Source organism: Bombus affinis, chromosome 15 (genome assembly GCF_024516045.1).
Source record: "Bombus affinis isolate iyBomAffi1 chromosome 15, iyBomAffi1.2, whole genome shotgun sequence".
Taxonomy (NCBI): domain Eukaryota; kingdom Metazoa; phylum Arthropoda; class Insecta; order Hymenoptera; family Apidae; genus Bombus; species Bombus affinis.
The window spans coordinates 10,923,850-10,947,035 of NC_066358.1; the positions used below are offsets into that span (position 1 = coordinate 10,923,850).

Consider the following 23,186-nt stretch of genomic DNA (forward strand, 5'->3'; position numbering starts at 1 on the left):
AACTAGTTTATAGAAATTGAATGTGTGAATCGTTTCTATTATGACTTTTCATGTTGGATTCACGTTAAAAGCGTCATTCTTTTTTTTATAAAAATGTAAAAATCCACGGAACAAATTTTCACGCTATAGTTTCATAGTTTGACAGAGTAAAAGTAACCGATCGATATTGTTACTCGTTTCCAATTTTGCGTTTCGTTTCAGTTTTCTTCGATACAACGTTCGATACAACGAGAAAATAAGTAGGTTCTTTTTATTCAGAAAATAAAATCATCAAATAAAATGCGATTCTTTTGCCGTTGGACAATTTCCATCAAATTGAATAATATTTCATGCTTTCCTTCGATCTAGACAGAATTTTGTGAAATTCCGTTTTCCAGCCATTACTTTGTCAAATTAATTTATCAAATATTGAAAATACTGAAATATCACTCGCTTCTTCCAATTTATAATATCGTAATTAACGTTATTAATAAAATAGAGAAGAACCTGAAATATTTCTATACAATATATGTAGTATCTTAAATAGGTCTAGAGTAAGGACAAGTAAGGATGTTTTATTTGTTCACAAGGTGATATAGTTTGTATATCTAATAACGATGAATATAATGATAAAGCGTGACAGATTATTCAGTGATAAATAATGTCAACGTGTTCGTTTGGCTTAGCGACTTTATTTGTACAGCCGTTTGACCTCTCGACGTATGCTCCTCTTAGAATCTTCAAAAAGGACCGACCTGACCTTAGATCATTTCTTGGTCTTCTCGGGGAGACGACCCCCACTACGCTCGGATCACGCCACTTTTCGCGCCTACGATCGAGTATGCCGCCTTCTTTGTGGATGAAACAACAGACCGCAATCGACGTTTCTGGGAATCGAATGTCTCCCTCGTCTGGCGGATAAGACGATCCGCCTGCGACATTGTAGGATCGCGAGCGACGGCCATAAACACGACCCATACTTTTTTTCATACTACATATACGATGTATAAGAAAGTAGCTTTTCTACAAATTCACCGCAAACGTATTCCTTCTTTGTTAATTCGAATAAATGTCGATTAATACGACAAGTATTTGTTTCTAGATTTTGATTTCGAAAAAGCCAACAACGATCGAAAGAAAGTCTTTATCGTAAAATCCTAAAATCCCTATGCCCGTAATAACGTTTAGTAGAACCTTTGCGAGTGGAAATTTTATTTCGCCTGAAACGTTAATACGAGAATATGAAATTTAGTAGCGGAGCAGTATTTGTAGCGAAAGTGTGTTCCGCTAAGAAATTGAGAGAACCAAATCGAGAAGGAGCGATTTAGATAATTTTACACGGGCAATCTGCGCAGAGAAATACAAATAATTTGAATAACTTATATTCTAACTATAATATTTGGTAATATTATATATGGTAATCAAGAAATGTTTCAAATATGGCGTTACTTGTAGCCTGAAACTTCGTATAATTTATTCAGAATTTTATCTAAAACTTTTCATCGTTCTAGTCGCTAGAGATAGATGAAAAACTAGATTACCAAACTAGTCGAAATCCGCGTGACCAACATAACTGTTCGACTGTAATTTATCGATTGTATATCTCTGAATTGCAGGAACTAGGCTGCGAATCGAAAGCAAGGAGCAAGGCATATTAGGATAAAACCTTGTTCCAGCCATCGTTTAACTCGACAAGTTGCCGCGACCTGTGCAACGCGAATTCTAATGTTGTACAGTGGACGGACCGCGTGTGATCGTCGTGAAATTAAACGTCGAAATTAGGCGACGAAATTGAACTCGACGAGAAAATGACGCTTCGTTGAGGAAACGGAGACGTTCGAACGAACGAAAATCTTGCTTAAACGAAGAACGCTGGAAACCACTTTGGTCAACGATGGACTGGATTCAACGATCGTGGTCGATCGGCACGAGTACACAGCCATTGAGCAGGATCCTCTGTCGCACACCTGTGCCAAATCGTATAAAAACACCTGCTGCCCAAAGAAGATCTCACTCGAGGGCCCAAAAGGTACGTCTACTATCCATCGAGGAGTATCCTGAATAACGAAATCGATATCGACGCTCTTAAACGCTCTATGACAAAACGAGCGTTGTACGCTTAACCAACGGGAGAGAAAGAATCCATACGAACGCTCTTCTATACTGTTTATGTATCCATCGGTCTCAGATCGAAGTAGAAAAAGGTGTAGGGTCGGTTTAATCGACGGTAGCAGAAGCAAAAGCGGAAACAGAAGCAAAAGCAAAAGCAAAAGCAAAAACAGCCGAACAGCTCGACGGAATACACGGTATCTTCGTACCAAGTTGACAGATTATAGGCTATATTGCGATAAGGTATCGTAAGACCAAATCCGCGTGGGCAGGCGGCATTCTCCACGGCCATGACCGAGTGAAGTAGCCGGGGATCGTCAGACACGTGGTCCACCACCATGTTGAACGTAATGGCAGCGGTGACGACAAGTCTACCTAGTCGAGTAGATCCGACACCGACATCTTCCAGCAATGCCAGCGCTGCATCGAGCACCGCGCCGAATAACGTAACGTCAGTTCCTGTGGAGAATCCAACGGTTGAAAATCTACCCGAGAACGTGAACGTGTTCGTAGTTGTGATCAAGGGTATCATTATGGGCGGTATCATCACGACGGCAGTGCTAGGCAACGCTTTGGTGATCGCCAGCGTGAGAAGACACAGAAGATTGCGCGTGGTAACGAACTGTTACGTGGTGAGCTTGGCAGCGGCTGACCTCTTGGTGGCCATGTGCGCGATGACGTTCAACGCCTCTGCTGAATTGTCCGGAGGCAAATGGTTGTTCGGTCGGTTCATGTGCGACGTGTGGAACTCGTTGGACGTTTACTTCTCCACGGCCTCGATACTTCACCTGTGCTGCATCAGCGTGGATAGATATTACGCCATTGTCAGCCCGCTCGAGTATACAGTGATCATGAGACAAGGGACTGTGGGATGTATGCTGGGTAGCGCATGGATTTTACCGGCTTTGATCAGCTTCATACCGATCTTCATGGGTTGGTACACCACGCAGGAACATTTGGATTATATGATGAAAAATCCACAGGTAAGCTCTCGATATACTTAACGATTCCTCGATTCTTCGATTACTTCGAACTTTCGAATTCTTTCGAATTCTCATATTTTTCAATCATTTTTCATATATTTCGATATGATTGACATATTTCATTTCTTCACGCAGTTATCTATTTCTTTGGGGGAAAAAAAAAATCAGATTATCCTAAACTCTTGAATAATCGTTAGACGCGACAAACTTATATAATACGCAATAAATTTAATAAGTTTGCGAAACATCAACAACGATGATTTTTGTATAAGGATAATGCGCGAAAGTAATACATTTTGTACAACAATCGTTCATTCGCATAATTCAAGATGAATCTTCCGGTTAACAACTAGATTCCGTAACGTGTCTAATAAGCGTTCTAACCTCCATAGGAAATTGTGAATACCGACTATAATTCCTCGGGGATAAGAGGATTTGCGCAAGAGGCTTTTCCCCAATTTGCATACGCATATGTTACGGTCAAATCGACCAATCACGTCCTTGACGCGGTCCACGTAACTTGCACTATTGTTTCCTTGATTGGCTAATTTGGTTATGTATAGCGGTCGATGCATCATGGGAACACCGTCGTGAACGCCCATTGTAAATTCAGAAGTAGCGGCGATTCAATGCCGGAATATTGAATTTACAGCACGAAGGATCAAGCGTCGTTTGCTCTCAGCTCGTTTATTCGTAGCTTTGCCAACAAGTTTACAAACTGTGTATATTCTTGCATCGGTCACACACAGGTTATCCGAAACGATGCCTCCTTTTTAGATCGTCAGGCGATATGCTATATCTAACGCAATTTCTAACGTTAGATTACAATGTAAGATTACGGTCGAAACGATTGTACGATTAACGAATGATCGATGAAACGATTGATTAACGAATAGATTGCAGATTTTCCTGCATTTACGAAAAGTTTGTAGGTGGAAAAAATGCAGAGAACTAGAAACAATCGATTTCTATCTAGGTGCGTGTCATTGAAAAAAGGAATCGTTCCATTTTTAAACTCTTGTACGGCTGAATGTCTCGTTTGTTATCTTTCATTTTCTCGAGGCGCAACCGTTTTCTTACGCGATCGTTATAAATGGAAATCTCTACTCGCTATTATTCAAACGATCGTATCGCGTTTAAGGTAGAGATTATTCGAGCAAAGTAACGCTTCTCGGATGGAAATTGCATTATAAAAATAGAATCGTTCCGTTAATCTAATGCAACGATTCCCGTATTCGTGATAAAAATGTCGAGTGTCCATGCCTGTTTCGCTGGCTGGCTGGCTGGCTGGACAAATCCAATTTAAGAGTATCTTCAGCCGGCTGTAATAAAAATAAACCACCGTGATATCGAGGAGTCGATGCTCCATTTGCAGTTGTAGTATAATTGGACGGGAGAATTCCTACCGCCAGTATTAAATTGCAGTTTCCGGTTTCGTGGCGCGCTAAACTTTTCAATGCTACGCACTCAAACATTTCTGATTACATGACAGAATCGATACGTATACCGGATTCGTTGTTGTCGTTATCGTCTTTAAACGGTAATATCTCGAACGTTTTCTACAAAATTATTCAAATCTCGATTCAATCAGAGAATCGCGCATCATCGCTCGATAACTCTATGCACGATTATTTAAGGAACCGAACAGTTGGAAATTTGTAAGATCGCCGTTTCTCAAAATTAATTGAGGAATTGGTGGGTCAGTGCATGGAGCATGGAGAATCACGGAATCGCAGTTTAGTTTCACATGGTTATTCTAACTATTCTAACTATTCGATTACTTATTTAACAAATAAATAAATAATTACAAATGAAATTGTATCGTGCGATTATATATTAATTATATATATATATATCAATTATGCATCCGTCAATTTCCTTCCTGCGTATAAATATCTCTATTAGCGGAAACTGCTAATACTGTTAAAATTGTCTGAGCAAAATGGAACCATCAAGTTGTTGCGCGAAAAATCAAATTTTTCAATACTTACAATTTATTTTTCAACGAGTTGCAATTATTCCGAGCTGCGATAATTCATAATTCCGAGTAACAACGTTATTTAATAAGGTTAACGCAAATACGATCCCTCTCGTTAATCGTCTACTCAAAGATTAAAATAGCGTATTTTCTTTAATTAACGCTAACTCGAGGCGCGATTAGTCGGAGATTGGCTTCGTTATTACACGACTTTAATGCAACTTAAGAATGATACGATACATTGTTTGAAAATGAAGTTTACGTAAGCGCGGGGAAAGGTTTCATCCCGTTATACCGCGCAGGTTTTAGCATAAATTCTGTCATGCACGACGAAAACTGCCATCGTCAGGCAAAATTGGTAATTCAGCTCTTGGTAAAAAAAATCAAAATTAAGCGATCGAATAGTCTCTTTCCACCATTATGTTTTTTTGTCCGTTGCGATACATATTTTTTTTCTTTTTTTTTTTTTTTGCGATAACCGCTTGCCAATGTTTCCAATATGCCAATACCGAAAAGATGATCTAAGGTTCAGCTTACTTTCAAATAGGGAAATTTTACTTTTCTTTGCTTCTCTGATACATGATTCATAACGTAAATTGCAAACTTTCGTTTATGCGTACGTATTATAAAACGCGCGCTATGACTCGCACAGAAGTATTTTACCGATCTTTTGTTAGCTGTTAAATCATGTTTCAAAGTATTAAGAAAACACGGAAACGTTTGTTGAAATATTGCGAAACGCTAAATCGAATTGGTTTCAAACTGTATTTTGTTCGTCTGAATTTTGCGAAAGCCAAATGTTCTCCTTGTTTCGCGCCAATTTGGTCAATCTAATACGTTGCACTTTGGCACGATAGACGTTGCCTTGAGAATAGTTATCGTGCCGGTTAAGAAAAAAATAAATTGCAGCTCCTTGAATAGAATAATACGCGACAACCAGCTATCTCCGATAAAGACGAACGGGAAGTTGAAATGCTAAACGATAGTGGTATTAAAAGAATAAAAAAATAATCGTTTCAGCGAGAAAGTAACTATAAAGAAAATACAACGATACTTTTGTCGAGAAACATGTAAATTCTATGCTAAATATAATTTTCTACGACTGGTTATATTATATAAGACTGTAAGACTGTTGCAAGATAGAACTACGATTATCAGCCGCTGTTCTCGTTCAACCGCCGTTGAGCAAGCTGAAAACACGTTGCATCAATCGATAGATTTAACTAATCTAATAGATTTTTTTGCAACAAACTCTCATTCAAAATTATTCATTGCTCGTTTCTATCGGAAAATCTTCGCACTTTATCTTAGCATTTACATCGTTTAAGTTTCACTTTAACTCGTCAAGTTCTAACTAACTTCGGCATATTGGTAAGCCGGGTAACGAGTTCACTCGTCTTTCCTAGATAACGAGTTAATAGGCCACCGTGTAATTTATCCTGTTCGTCAATCCCGTCGTCCCACGGGAGCTGCAACCTCTGGAAACTGTAGCTTGTAGGCTCTAGCGTTGATTACATAGGCGAAAGCCTCGGGAATCATAAGTGTTCTGACTCCAGGGAATAGTCACTGCTGAGAACACGCGAATCGTTGCAACTTTTCCGTATAAAGCCCACTTATCTATAAAACTGTGACAGCATACGTCGTTTCGCTTAAAGAAAACCACGAAAACCAAATGTATTTCATCTTTTATACGTTTGTTTCGAATCTATGTGGAATCGTTCGACAAAGTGTAACATTCGTTAAGAAACGTAGCTTCTCTGTATCGAAATCACCGATTGATTTTAAAGCGAGCGACTTGCTTACTTTTACAACAAAGAAACCCAATAAACGATAAAAGTGCGCTTAAACCGAACGCGCTGATTTATCGCGTAAACGGTTATCGAGCAACCCGTTCGTAAATTACGTTCATTTATGATAATCATGTTTTATCGGGAAAAGAGCATAATAAGAGAATAATTGATTCTGTTGCAAGAGTAGTATCACTTTCAGCTTCGCTCCTTACGAAATCGAGCTTTCATTCGCTGTACCAGCGAAAAACGCGACGAAAATTTCTTCGAAAGTTCGCTGTTGCTCATCGAGCCTCGGATAACCTAATTCGTGGTCAGGTCTCCACCTTGAAACGATCGTTTGTCAGGCGTGGTCAGGGCAAAATCGCGTATCGATCAGGGTAAAATCGCAAGGGATCGTAGTAGAGCGGGCTATACAACGTATCCGTGTTGTTACAGGTCTGCTCGTTTGTGGTGAACCGGCCGTACGCTGTGATCAGTTCGTGCGTCTCCTTCTGGATCCCTGGCTTGGTGATGATAGTGATGTACTGTAAGATCTACAAGGAGGCTGTCAGACAGAGAAAGGCGCTCAGCAGGACGTCCAGCAACATCGTGCTAAACAGCGTGCATCATCACAGGTCCTCGACCAGACAACACCATCATCAGCAGATGCTGCTTCAAGCGGCGGCCGAAACCGGTGAGTTGCACTATTACACGTATAACGTTTTAGCGTAGGTAACGTTAGTTCCGCTTCCGCTTCCGCTTCCTGTTCCCGTTTCCATGGCTAAAATGGAAACATTTGCCTGTCTTCTCGGAGAGAATCATTCGATTCGTAACAATCATGGTTTCTTCGGTTCTTTCTTTTTCACCATCCGCGTTACCCTAGAAAATAGTACGAAATATATAACAGGTTTCTTTGGGCATAGTCTGCGTTGCGTGTTGGGCATAGTCAATAGTATAATAACGTGAAAATGGATTTAAGAAAGGCGAGCTGCAAACCAATTTTTTCGCAAAAGTTATGGCATAATCTTGCAGCGGTGTGTGCGTGAACGAGTTTCTCAAAGAGCGTGGTTTCCAGTTGCCGAACAACGCTGACGTGACACGACATAAAATGAGACGGGGATCGGGGAAGGCGCGGTTAGCCGGAAACTGGATTTTCTTTCTTCGACATTCGCCATTTCTGGCAAGAGCCGCAGTAACTCTGCGCGCGGCATTACACCTTAAAACCAGATAAGAGGATTTCGTGGGAGCATCCGTTGCTTCCTTTCTCGTTCTTGCAAAAGTTTGCAATGGCGATGCAAAGACACGGTCGGAAAGAATCACCAGCAATGTATCGAATATCGACATAGCTGTAACACAGATAGAAGCTGGAGAAGCGACATGGGAATAGAAAGAGGCCCCTGGTACTCCTAACGTCTAATGACGCAGAGTAAATAAAGTAGAAGTCTCGTTCGTAGAGTAACTACGCGAGTATAATTGTACGCGTCGGAACACTGGCGGCTGTGCGGCTGAGCGGATTGGCGGGGGAAAGGAGTTGCAGACCAGGTAGACAGATGATCGCAAAGCGCGTGACTATCAAGGGACTGTCCCTTCTAGATATGATAGAATATCGCGACTTTATGTCGTCTCCGACGTAATAAAGGTCAGACCACGGCCCTTGAACTTCGTAAGACGGTAGACGCCCGTGCGCTAAGGCTGTGACCTTGCGTATGCGATTTTGTCGTGTCCATCGGTTGGACCACGATTCTTAAACTTGGTGAGACGGAGACGAACCGTGCTCGACGAACGACTATCTATCCTGTCGCGTCCGGCGGTTGGATCACGGTCTTCGCTTTACGTCGGATGTAAAACGATAACTCTCGAGGATGATCGTTCGGATCTTTAGGTCGTGCGCGACGGCCAAAGCAAACTTTATTTCTTGCTTCTCGCAAGACGCAGGAAGACAACAGCTATCGACGAGTGATTCTTCGCAGCTGCCCCGCGGTTAATCGCTCAACATGGGGGTGAAGGTTAAGAGTAAAAAGTTTGCTTCTCTTATCGAATAATTGATGACTCTGTTGGTCGTTGGAGAGTTTGTCGGGCCTAGACACACCCCTCTTGGGACCCGCTCGGCGGCAATGTCGTAAATCCTTGCCCGTTTCGACCCGTTACACGACTCGAACGATAACACGGATCAACGAACGGCGCCAGTGTCCTGCATGGCTGATTAAACGATGACAGAAGGGCCTCTATGCAGCCTTCTCTCGCTATTTCCATGCCGCATCCACTTACACGCTAACATGAGTGGCTACGAGTGGCGTACTTTATCTTTGTACGTGTCAAGTTGCTCGTTTTCAATTCATCGTTATTTTATTACACTATCGAAGAATCAACAACGTTCGTATCGTCTTTGTCATTAATCGTTTGTCATTTATCGTGGAAAAGAAAAGCAAATAACGATATCCGCACTACAAACGCCCCCAAATTGGTGGCAGTCGAGCTTTGATCTTCTTCGTTTCAACATGTAACGCGCAAATTGTTATGAAACAGGATCGATCGAAAGGATGAAGCAGAGATATACCGATTTTGGGGTGAGCGCGAGCTCTCGAGGTCGATGAAAAACAGCTAAACGTTGAAGTTTGCAATCGCATTTTGATCGACAGGCATTGTGGTTTATACAATTAAGGTCTTCGATCGAAAGCGGTCGAAACGGTTGAACAGATTAAATGGGATTTTGCGGTCTCCTAATAAAATCGTGGTTTTCCGCTATTTTCGTTTATATGCTGGACGATGACAATCGGCTTCGTACGGCTTTCGGCTATTATAGACGAATGGAAAGATTGGTCGATTTCGAAGATTCTATAGAAACGAGATATTTAAACGCGGTAAAGACATTCTTGAAATTTCGTATCCAGTTGGCAAAGATTCTATGGGAAAGTGGAAGGTGTAAAGACGCGCACATTGCACGTAATTAATATCTATGCAAAAATATATAAAATATCCATAGTATAGTTATCTAATATAGTATAGTAATAGTATATTGCCTAATAGCATACTATAGTTGTAATATCTGGTACGTAAAACAATGTTCTACTTAGATTCCAATTTTAATCATCATCATCAGAAAAATAAGAATTTACTTGTACTCCTCTTACGACATCCATTTACCGTTCAATTTGCGTAAATAATCGACGATAATGAGCGCGTATTCCTATAATAAGCACCGTAAGTCCTCTGGAACGAAATTGTGCGAATCGTATTCGCGCACGATGAGGAGACAGCTGTTTCGTTTCTGGCTGACAATGAGTCGAAAAGCGCTGTAAACGCGAGCGACGAGGCATCTGTGCTACTCTACTGATCCAAACATGGCTGTTGTTCGTGGGTGTCGAAAGATCGGTCACTCGAAAAAAGCATTAGCGTAAACTGAAGCGTGCGGTCGTCGCAAACGAGCCTGTAAAAAGTCGCCGTCGAAAAGTTTGTTTATTTCTAAAACAGTTTCATTTTCTGTTTCTACCGAAAAATTCTGATCGACGAATCGCTCTTACATATATACATATGGTGTGTCAGTTGTTAGGATGAATTCATCGATCTGCAGATCCCTTGGCGTGCCCCTTTCCGCTTGTTTTTCCAGCAGTTTGTTTTTATCGCGTTTTACGCGTGAAAGGTTTTGTCGCTGTTCAACGCGTTTATATTTACGTTATCTTTTCCAAAGTGGCGTAAATGCAAGTTTTTATTCGTCCTTTTCTTTGTATTAAAAAGACGTTGAAGAGGATTGATCGGTACGTCGGTAATTGGGCAGATTTCTTTTTTCCCATCAAAAATAGGAACAAGTACAATTTTTTGTCCATCGTAATTTTACTTAATAATAACTTAATAATTTTGTAATATAATGGCTTATAACGAGAAAATCGAGGCGATAATCGAGGAAAACGTAGCGGTAGATTTTGAAATAACGATGCTGGCAATTTTCCTTCATTTAGCAAGTTCTCCTCTATCTTTTATTTCATTATTCTCGCAACAGAGGAATATTCGCCCCATTTGATAATAATTGTACATCTCTCTGGCTCCTTTCCCTTCTCGCGCCACACATCCCTCGCTATTGCATTTCCTTTTCGTACCACGATTTTCAAAATTTACCATTTCCGCTTCGTTCTACGTTATCGCATACAGCGTAAGTTGAGTTGGAACTTTTGCGTTTGCAAAAAATTCATTTTATCCTGGTTTCTCGTTTTTCTCGTTTCAACCAACACTCCACGACGAATAAACGAATAGAAAGAAATGGAAGATGAATCTTAATTCGATTTACTGTTTGAAATCTTAATTAGATAAGAGATTAAAAGTTTCCTACATCGGTACATACACGTATATACATTCTGTGTCTTTTCTTCAATTTCCTTTAGGACGACATTATTTTCGAAATTATTTTATAATCATTTTATAACTATTTAGAGATACGAAAAAGGAGAAACATAAGATTCTTATAATTCTCTTACAACTATATGAATTGGAATGTTCTTGTTATTAGGCTAATTTGCATAATACCGAACGAGTGCTTATTAAAAATCTCATACATTTTGAAATTTCTAAAATGTATAATTTCGAATACGTTACAAATAAATCCGAATACGTTTTGGTAGTTGGTCGAATGCTTAATGGGCTTGATGGAACGGATCGGTAAGAGTTTTATCGCGTTGTAGCGGAGTTAGAAGCTACTCGAGAACGTTCGCGCGCTATCGATTACACAATCGAGAAGTACGAGTTTACATATCTCTTGGAAATGACTGCAAATTTCACTGAAACTAACACTTGTCGGGTTACGACCCGCCAAATGGATAACTCTGTAACTATACGTAGTTGCGGAACATGTACTTTTCAATTTTTCAATTCAAGAGATAATTCATTAGGTTGTAAAATTCATTATCTATAAAAAAAAAATGCTAAAATTTATGATTATTGAGAATGCGCAATAAGGGTGTTTAGACATCTGGTGACCATTTTGCCCGAGGGATAGAATCTAGTTTAGGTAAAGAGTCCCGGGACGTAACCGACGGCCACTCCAAATCCTCAACGATCGTAATTACGTACAATTAAACGAATAAATGATCGAAATGAATAACAAGGGAAACAAACAAATGATAAATTAATAAACGTAAAAAGTATCTCCTTTTTATCTACATTAAAAATGCATTAATATCACGCATAAAACATAAAATACTTAAAACACTAACTAAACTTTGTTTACCGGAAAAAGAAACGCAAAGAAAAGCGTTACCTCTGTGTGTCTATATATTTATAAATCATCCTTTAAATGAGAATGCAAGTGCAATCATGTTTTCATCAATTGTTTGAACAAAATAGAAAAGAAGAAAGAAAGAAAGAACGAAAGTATAATATTTAAAAAATAGCTTTATTTTCTAATTTCGAATCGTTGTTTCTTTCTAATCGTAAGATGCAGATGGAAAATCGTTAGAAACTACCGATAAACAACATACTGATACAGCACTGCTACGCTTGGACGGTTCACACGGTTCACAGAAATAATCGAACGAATGGTGGAAATGGTGGATCGTGACGCGATTCAAACTAAAAGGGAACGAAGCGGTTGAAAAACAGAAACGGTAAAGGAGCTGTGCTCGATTCTGCGTCGCCTTTAATGACCAGTCATTAATAACAGCAGAGTACGTGCGGGAAATTTACGAGCGCGTCTGTTCAACTGCAGTTGCAACGAAATTACGGATCCGCTACAAGCCGCCCCTCCTCCGTTCTTGATGCGCAGAGGACTCGCCGGCCAGCTGACCTTGACCCTCGAACGTGTCCTGTCATCGTTGGAATTTTGTTCTGGTAAAAGTTAGCAGGAGTCACGATCGAGGAGAGGCTAGCGGCGTGCGTTATAATTTTCGCCTTTGTCTCGTTCACGTTTCAACAATTTTCGATCTTCACGGTCTCTGGTATAGACTTTCACAATGTTTACCGGATAACATTGTTTTTCCGATGCCAACAATCACGTTCTATATACGTTTCGATGGGATTTCTTGTGTCTCGACCAGTGGCCTTGACCTCGCACGATCCTCGCACATCATCGGCAACGTTCGAGCTGAATGGCGAATTAACAGATCGAAAACGAAGGGGTGGGTAGCCTTGGAAGGTCAGGCTGATAGTTACCGATAGTTACGGGGTATTTTTATTCTTGGAACGTTGCGAATGCAGTTTTATCGCGGAGAGACAAGTTGTTTTTGGTTACGTAAACAAGGAAATTTCCAGACTGCATGACGAAGGAAAAGTGGCTCGTTATATTCCTGTCACGAGAGCTGCAATTACCCTCCCAATGTTAACTCTGAAGAGCATGTGTAAAGATTAACGCCACTACTTTCTCTATCTTCAGATTGTTATTCGTTGCGTTTTGCTTTTCTTACGAAAAATGTTTCGTAACTTCTTTAACGGAAGAAAGTATCGAATTTCATAAAAATTTTCCAAATAAACACTAGAGCTACAACGATACTAGAGTTGAACGACAAGAAACGAACTAATTGGCAATATTATTTATTCTCTTTTACTTCTGCTTTGAAATACGCTGGTAAAATTATCGTAAGCCGCTTATTACTTAACCTTCTTTTAACAATTTCTTTTTTATCGGTACTCGAGAATGAACAGCGCTGTCGCTGGTTTTTAATCATTTTAATATATCTATTTTAATATATCTATTGTTTGTATAGTATCGTATTACATATAATAGTAGTGCCTATGTTTATTTCTCGATCAAAGAAAGAAAAAGAAGAAAAAAGCTTCTGCAATTTCTTTAAAATTGACATAAATCGGGCCCCCCAAAGCTTCGGATGGAAACTCGTAATCTTTAACGCAAAATGAAAATGACGCGCCTAAACGACACGAATAAATTAAAACATGTATATATTTATAGACAGAATAGATATCATTAAGACAAAGAAGGGTCATAAGATCCGTCGTTTATAGCAGAAAAATGAAAAGACGGACCATCTAACTTCGAAGCATCGAAATTTTAGGTAGTTTTTTTAGGTAGTTGTCCTCGATGTCGAAGTTACGGCAAAGAAAATGGTCAGCTTGCGCAATAATTAGCAAAGCCGTCGACGACAGACGTTGTTCGTACGTTTTAACAACAAGTTGAATGGTTCTACTTGGCGATTCGTCGTTGTTCCGGCGAAATCTCATGCGTGGATGGATATCGTTCGTTCGCGAACGTTCATTTTTCGACACGTTCTCCGGCCTTCCATCCATTTGGCTAATAACGGAAAATCTGACCAGACGTATTATTTTACATATTTAACATTACGTTATTCGAGATAGATCAGCAGCGTCCGTTCGTTTCCTCTTTTAATCTGTTATCTTGGCTTTTCTATGACCAAAATTAACGATTTATTTCGTTGTACATATATTATTAAGAATATTACCAGTTATAACATTATAAAATACTGAAATACGACAGTTGCGTAAAAGTTACTCGTAACGAAATAAAACTGGAAATACGTCATGATCGTTATTCTCATTCTCCGAGCTGTGCAATCTCAAGAGTTGACATTTACGTCAAGCAACGTTGCTTTTATGACGTAAATACAAAATGCTACGATATTAACTTGACGTTTAAACAAGATTTAAATTAGCTTTAATGTCATTGTTGTTAATTCAATCTCTTGAAAGTTTACCTGAAATTATTTGTTAGAAACATTGATTTCATACGAGTAAAATTATAGAAGACGATTAACAACGCCTGAAAGATTATATTTCTACGACTGAAGAATTAGCAAACATCGGTGTATAGGATTGTAGGCAAGCGCAGTCGCTACCGTTCCAACGATTCCATCTTGAAGCGTTCGTTCTGTTACGTAACGATCAGCGTTACAATCAGCGTAATAAGCATAATTTCCATGTTACGTTCTCGTTACAATTTTTTTTCAAGAATATTTCGTAGCAACGTTGTCTTTCAGTTGCACGAGCCGACATCGACGTAGCGAACACGGTTCAAGATACTATCGATGTAATTAGCAACATTGGACGCACGTATTATTACGAAACAGCGTGCGGATACAACACCGTTATTTCCATAATTGCACAACTAAATAATTACTGGTGCACGTGTTGTTGCATAAAAAACTCAGACATATTATAAAAAGCAGGTAAAAAGGCCGCGGAGCGTACCGTCGGGGCAAAGGTCACGGTTTGCCGCGGCTAATTCGTGCTCACGCAAACCCTTCGGCTGGCAGCGTATCTATAATACAAACCCAAGGCTCTGTCTTACCAGTGATGGATGGTGCGAGGGCCCCGACTGGTAGCGACGATGTTGCGTCGCGCTACTATTCCACCAATGAGTCTCCTAATCCTTAATCCCGGCCCCTTGTTCTTCCATTTGCACGAGTGCAAACGGTGGATTAACACGTTGACCGTCTTGAGTGGTCATCGGTGAGAACGTTAGCGGTGACAAATTTTTTGGGATCGTTCAATGTCGTATCACACCTCCGTAATAGACCCTTTACACCGCAAATTTACACCGTGACCTCGGGACCAGTTAAGCCAATACTTAATTACACTTTTCTCACACTCTAATATTAATCACGGCGTATTCTAAAATATGTACGGATATTTCGACCCACTCTTTATACAAATTTGAAAATTTAGCGAAAAGTGGAATTTATAGTTACAAAGGTCGATAACGCGGCGTTTGATGATAACTACATGTAGGTAGGTAAAAATAAGATAAATTTCAACAATGCGAATAACTTGGACATAGTCGGAGAAGAAACGCGCGAATTCGATATAACGTATCAATTTATCCCAGAACGACATATACGTGTAAAAGTTCTACGTGTTAATAGCGCTAAATGCTGGCTAAATTGCCCGGGGAGTTAAATTGATTTTGTCAAGAGCCGCTGGATGCTGGCCTAGGTCTCCCCAGGGTGATGTTGGCGTACGAGCAACGTTCCTATCCGTTCCTCCACCGTCCAGGATAAACGGTACGATTTTGAAAAGCGGTGTCCCGTTCTATGGGTGAATGGACCGAAGATGTTGCAGCCGGATCCGCGTATAACAGCTGCGCTGGTCATGACCGTATGACCGAGTTACTTCGCGCCAGGTATAGGCGTGTTAATCAAGTATGAGAAGAATTTCAGAACCCTTATCGAAGAGTTAACCGCGAATTATGAACGTAACAAGGAATTTGATACGTAATAAAAGAAAAAGAAGATGATTCCATATCATCGTTCGTTTCTTGTTTCGATACGATACGAAAAATTGCCAACAAGCAGTATGTATATGTTTCGCCTTTATCTCTTATTTCTCCGAACGATATGAATATATGCGTATTATTACTTTTTTATTATTATAATTATTACGATTAAATATACAGACGCTTGATCTCGTTAATGTTAATAAAAAATTTCGAATTTTAGCCATTTATCGTACCATTCTGTTGATTTTTCTGTTTAACGCCGCGAGACAAATTAAGTCGGGAATTGACAAATATCGCCTTGTCGTTACAAAAATTTGGCCGGCCAAATGTCAAAGTACAAATATCGAAAGTCTAACGAAAAGAAGAGAAGAAAACTGGAAATCTGAAAAATAAATTTAATAAATAAACGAAAGATATAGCAAGAACGTAGGAGACGAATATCGGAAGATATGTATTAAAAATTATATTTTTTAAAGCAAACTGCGTACATCCAACTGCAAATCCACTCTCAGCTTCGTTAAAAAGTACAATCGACGCCATCCTCGCACCTCCTGCCTGGTTCCTTAAAAAACGATTTTACGTCGTCGACCACTTGAATCTTCTCATCGACCTTTCGACATCGAATCGAACTTGGAGACCAAGGCTCTTCGATACGATCGAGACCAGGTTTCTTACTTTGCCCCCGTTCGCCTCTATCCTCCACCGTTGCGTAAGCGGAGAGGGTGACATAGGCCGACAGGAGGCGCTCTCGATATTTACAGCGGACTGTTTTCAAATATGTATATCGCTTTCTACTCGAATTGACAAGTGGGACGATCGATATTCGGCGCTGGTGCCGCGGAAGCCCCCTCTGTCGCACCGATGCCAGGTTCGTTCCTGCAATCGCCAAGCTTTTTACAAGTACCTCGCGAGCCTACGGAAATCAGACCGGCACGAATCAAACATCTGCATCGACTTACGAAAGTACTCGAATACTTTTCACAGGAAACTTGTCACGAATATATCGCGTACGTTGCACGAAAGTTGTTGAAATTTCGTTAACGTTGTAATCGAAACAGTGGCTAGCGAAAGCGCTCGATCACCTGCAACAACTTTTCACGATAACTTCAAAGCCTTAGGTAATGCAAAGCCTTAGGTAATGAAAAAAGATTCTAATATTATATTCTTTATTTAGAATCTTTTGCTATTTGCTTGAAAAATGATTGACCAAATTTATAGACGATGAAATACTTGGACGCGTATAATAAGTTTCTTAAACAAAAATTACCGTTAAATCGAATGAAACACAAACGCGTGTAAACGCAGAACGTAAAACGCAAAGAAACGCAAAGGACCGTAAAAAAAAAGAAAAAAACGTGTTTGTGTACGTACGTGTTGCTCGATCCTTGGATATCGAAAGGTTAGAACTTGCGCGATCGAAAAACGTTTAAATAACTGAAAACTGTCAGAAATTATGTTTAACGGAGTCGATTTACCGATTTTAATAGGTGGACGTTTCAAACCAGATGCTTCTTGGTCGCGAAATCGCTCGATACTTTCGATATTTCCACTCTTTGAATCGATAATATCGATTGCATGCAAACAGCGATGAAATATAATCAGCGCTACTACGATCAGCTGAAATTCCAAACTTATGAATTTTTCAACAAGTAGAGTCACGTGAGAGGATCGCGCGACTTGCCGTAGATTTGTTCAGCCATGGCATTCTGAAAAATCGATGGATATAAGTTGTGCCGGTATTTGAAAAATTATTTGAGCTATTTACGAGAATTAAAAATGTTCTTTAAGAGAATAGACGAAGGGAAGGAGGAGGAAGGGTAGCAAGGGGGAAAAGGGAAATAGAAAGAAAGAGAAAAGACTAACTAAAGAGGGGTTAACGATGGCTTCTATTTAATTCTCGCAAATATTTGACGCGCAAATATTGGTCGCAAATATTCGTCACCTATTCGATCGAACGCAATCGATCGGTTGCAATTGTTATCGATATTTGCTTCTACAAAGTGACTTTCTACGGATGAATGAAACTTTGCAAGTTAGATCGGGCCGTTCGTTCGCAACGTTCCGGAATCTGGCCAACCGGTGTAAATACTTTCATCCTTGGCTTTTTTCACCGTGCAGGGATCATCATCCATCGGGTCGTGCACTCTCGAGATTAATCCGCACCTTACGCGTTTCAGCTTGAAATAGATGTTCGTTTCCTAAAATACAGTCTATAATGAAATATCGACGAAGGAAAGACGGTAGAACCGATTATCAAACACAAACGCGAAATACCATATCCAATTGGTCGAATAATCGTCAATGAAAATACATTCACGCGAAACTCTTACATTTCTTTTCACTTTCGATTTTTATTTCGCTCTGTTTCTCGATCGTTCCGTGAATCGATGTTCCGATAATTGGAACTCTAATATAATACAAGATAACTCGATTCTATGAGAAAATAATATTAATGCATCATTTATTAGGTTGAATCTCGAAGGAAATCGGATCGCCAGATGGTCCGAAAAGAGTGGAAAATAAGTGTAGCAATGCTGCGCAACACGGTTCACAAGCTGTAGGGAAAGCTTAAAACCGCTTTCGTTCCATTTATCGGCTATCTAGAACGTTTCTTCGTGCTGCAGTGTCATTACTGTTATCGTCGGAACGTAGGCCGAGTCGCCGTCCAGTTTTCCGAGACAATCGAACCGGACATTGGTAAATGAATTATTAACAAAGCGTTCCGTAAGTGGATTAAACGTTGTTCCACGAGACGCTTTAATCAGATTAAAATCTTAAAAGCACGGGCAAACGTTTTTAAGCGAAACCGGGGGAAAAGTAGCCAGCGCTTTATCGGTTCAGCGTGACAATCTCTATCGAACACGATGTACAGAAGATCCGTTCTTGTTTGCCCACGGTTTTTACTAAGCATTTCCGGCCGATTTACGCGAAAACTTTCGATTATAAATATTTGATGATTCGTAAAGCCAAAGAACTGGAGAATTTGAAAGCGGAAAAATTAAATAATGCAAAATGAACGAACAAATGAAACAAATAACTAATAATAACAAATAACTAATAAAACAAATAACTAACGATATCGAATAACTAAACGTAGTTGCGCGAGACGAACCGATCTATAGAGTACGTGTTTACTATATCGAAGCCAATCGTCAGCGCTTTTTTAGTCGTTGGCAGAATAAGCGAAGAAACACTAGTGGGAAGATGGTTTGATATTCTCCTTTAACCTTTGAAATTCTCTGGTAGATCAGCATCGGCACTACCGACGAAGACGAGGAGGAAAACGAGAAGGATGGGGACGAGAGGTCTCGGTCGCGGCCGTTTTCGACCTTATTACAGCGAATACGTACACGACTTTGGACCTTGCCACCACTTTTCCCATCGACATCGAGATTCCTATCTTAATCGTCGTTTTTACGAGCATGCAACGTCGGTCGCGAGCTCGACCTTAAGCTCTTGTTAAGTTGGCGGCGTACTCGCACGAACGAGGATCGGGCCTCTCGAATTGCGGATAATTCGAAACGGAAATAACGCGTACGTGGATCGAAGCTGCTTTTTCCATCGAGAAAACGCGTTGCCCGAATCGAATCGAGCGAAAGAAACGGACAAACTTTTATCTACAGCGTGAATCGTGAATGGTTAATATCAGGCAGGAATTCAAATTATTCAGAATCAAGCTGATAATCATTTACAATTATCTAACAATTTCATCGTCTTCTCCATCATCGAATCATCTAATACACCTTTTTTATCCGCTGAAACAATAAGGCACACTGGGTTCGCGAATCGAAGCAAATCCGATCGAATCGAACGTCTTTCGACGTTCTTTAACTAAAGTTAAACGATTGTGTTTAAGCACGGTACAGTTACGTTTGAAGCCGGCATTTGCCAACTTTTTTTACGAACGTTCCTATGCACGTTTCCATACATTGGATCGGTTTAGCTCGACCTCCAGACTCCTTGGCGCTATCGTGCCTCGATACGAGCTTCATAAATAATCAACTTTCTACATACGAGTCTATACCGCCATGTCGGAGGTAAAATTCCGACACTGTGTGTGGAATTTTCAGCAACCATTTCGGTTTCCATTTCAAAAATACAAGCATCGTGACATTATCGAACGTTCGCTTGTTCTAATTCAGGGAAGAATTTAGCAACCATCGAACTGTCCAATTCTTAACTCTCATCGAGGAGAGTCTTTCTTTCCACTCGAATTTTGGAATTTTGGAATTTCCGTGTTTCCCAAATCGAAATGCCAGCACTCTGGTTTTCCGCACTTTTATTTGGATATTACAAGTTTTACGCAGCGCAGCTCCTGGAGACTTGTATACATCTGCTGCTATCCTCGGGGTCGTTCAAATATTTCGCTTGTACGCTTCGAAACGTTTGTAAGATAACGTTTTGGAGAAACTGCACGAGTTAGCGGTAGAAAAATTCAAGGTCGCTTCATTGAAGAGAATAGCGTTGTTCCATCGGTTCGACCGCATAATAGGTTGCGTAACTCGGATGAAAGAAAAAGTCTGCTTACGTGTCGCGACGCTGAACGATCTTAAAGGCGATCCGCATTAGCGTTCGATCGATCGGATCGACTGGCGGTGGACAAGGCCGGCTCCGTATCTCTTCTCAAGTATCGTTTCGACCGAAACTGGAGGAACAACGTGCTCCCGTCGCGGCTGTTGTTTTCCATTTCGTGGAATTATCATCGCGTTGCATCGATTTTGCAGTTGGAAAACCAAACGACGTTAACGCCACCCGTTTAACGTTCACTAGCATCGAACAAGTCGCAGTTGTTGATCTTTTCCTGCTCGATACTATGTGGCAATAGCATCACGATTATTCCATCCAATTACTTATCGGTTAATCGGTAAATCGATTAATCGAATGATTAACATTGTCACTGCGTTTCATGCGAAAAGTCATTGATCATTTATCGCACGTTGTTTGTTACGTAATTGATCGTTTATTTTCTTCTTTCTTTTCTAATCTTACTTCCCAGTCTTTTCCAAGTACGACAAATTGTTGGCAGCTTGAGATAGACTGACTGATTCTTTTGTTCGAAACCACGGATTCTTTCCTTTGTTGCCCTTCGATATCATCCCTACTACACACGCGTTTATTAGATGTACCGCGGCGATCGCCGCGTATGCGTTTTTCCGAGAATTCGGCGAAAGAAACGTAAGGATATCGATGGTACATTAGGCATGTCGGTATTGCGCTTTGACGGCATAGGTCTTTGTACCGCGAAGCCGTTGGAAAGTTCCTTGGTCGATGCCGCCACAAATTAAAGTTTCTTTGAACACTTGACTAGAGAGATGATTGGCAAACCGTAACACCGGTAAAATTTGGAACTTTACGAAACATCGATCTATCCGATATATAGCGATATAACGATAAGAAAGATACATTTCCTAGAATAAGAAAAGAATTAAATCCCGAAAGAGCGAAAGATGTAAATGAATGCGCAGGAAATGCTCGTTAGAAACTTATAAATTCTTGGAAATTTCTCGTATATATGGATGTAATTGTCCTTTCGAGCAAGAAAGGCAGCTGCAATAGTCGAATAGGAAAATAATTGTAATTGTTGTGCATTTACCGTGTACGGCAAGTAACAATTTTCGGATGGATAGATTCGATGGCTGTAGATATTATACGTTTGATTTACGCGAACAGCAACACTCGTCAAGCAACTGGTTGTTGTACCGTAGATTGTAGTATTCTACATGGATTCAATGGCTTCCTGTATAGGAAAAACAATAGCCATTCTACTAGTTTCCTGTACAATTCCATGTATAAATAGATTTCCATAGGACTAACGACTTTGAACAGGTTATACTTACTCTACATAAATAAGAATAGCTATTGTTTCCTATATAGGATGAATAGCGACGACGTACATTTATAACTGTCGTTGATAACCATTCGGCTACTTTAGTCTATTTCTGCCATTTCACCGGCAATGGTACGTGAATCTTGCCAAAATATACGAGTTCATCGTAAACCAATAATTCCAAGCTTACTAACTGTTGTTATTTTATTAATTAATAAGTAAGTAATAATTGATAAACTATACAACGATCGAGTTAGCCGACTCGGTTTACTTTGATACATCCTAGTTTACATCAGACCCGATTTACGATCGTTTCGTCGAACAACTTGACGAAAAAGCGGAATCGTTTATTGCAACGAGCGATCCAACAAGAGGATAGAGCATCGTTATTCTTTTCTGAAAGAATGATCGTTTTCTTTGTTTCGAATGTCATCGGTATCCCATCTTGTGCAATTTCAATCCGCTGCGTTACGTTTCTACGCTCATCTGTGATTCCAACACACGCAAAACCATCGAAACTGTGCTTGTAATCGTTTTATCGTTTCAAAATGGATGCCGGTCGTGCTGAAAAAACAGAAGATCGGCTTCCCAGTGAACATCGACCCTCCGCGAACGAATGAAAATTTCATAGTGAAAAGAGCTTCGTTGGCGAGTTGATCGGAAAATTCGATACTTTCGATTCGAAATTGGACTACGTTTCGATTATGTGTTCTTGGAATTGGTTCTTTCGGACATGGCTCGTTTCGAATATCAAAATGGCAAACTCGAAGGAAACTTTCTCAACAGGGAGCCGTTGACACACCACCGGTGTGTCCCTCCAACGGGGTAACTCTGTTTGTTTGTGACTTTTTCGAGGACAGTTGCTCGATATATGAACGAACGGACCGGGACGACGCTTGATTTCGCAAAAGTTCGCTGCTTCGCGAGGGATGGCGTATTCGCCATCTCGATACGCAGCTCTGTACACCGAGGCTTGTCCACCGAGACGGTCTATTCCGATTATTCGACGATTCGAAAATATAAAAAGTTTCGTATATTTGGCGATAGAGAGGTATGAATTAAAGCGTATGTGCCGATACTTTTTGTCACCGCCTCTGATATTTTCGACGCCTGAAAATATCAAACAAACGATAATACGATGCCGTGAAAGCGATAAAAATCAGACGTCTATTATACATCCTCTTCAAGCCTTGTCGCGTCACGGGCGATATTTTTTCTCCGCGACTATTTCGCAGACCCTGAAAGGAAATCGAAGAGCTCCTCGGGTCTTCGTAGGTCACCGTTCAAAGGCAACCCTGAACAAGAGAGACGCGAACGTCGAGGGCAACGCAGATAATATCGCGTCGGCGATCGATCGTTGGAACGCGAA

General features: G+C 40.4%; 1 protein-coding gene across 4 annotated transcripts in view; it reads left to right on the plus strand.

Annotated features, from left to right (window-relative positions):
- LOC126924882 (octopamine receptor beta-3R-like) overlaps nt 1-23,186 on the plus strand; it is an 83,810-nt gene that overhangs the window by 9,453 nt on the left and 51,171 nt on the right. For all 4 annotated transcript variants that reach the window (XM_050739833.1, XM_050739830.1, XM_050739832.1 and 1 more), the window contains exons 2-3: nt 1,596-3,071; nt 7,275-7,512. In XM_050739833.1, coding sequence (XP_050595790.1) covers nt 2,427-3,071; nt 7,275-7,512 — 883 coding nt within the window. In that variant the 5' untranslated portion in view covers nt 1,596-2,426. The remainder of the gene's footprint in view (nt 1-1,595; nt 3,072-7,274; nt 7,513-23,186) is intronic.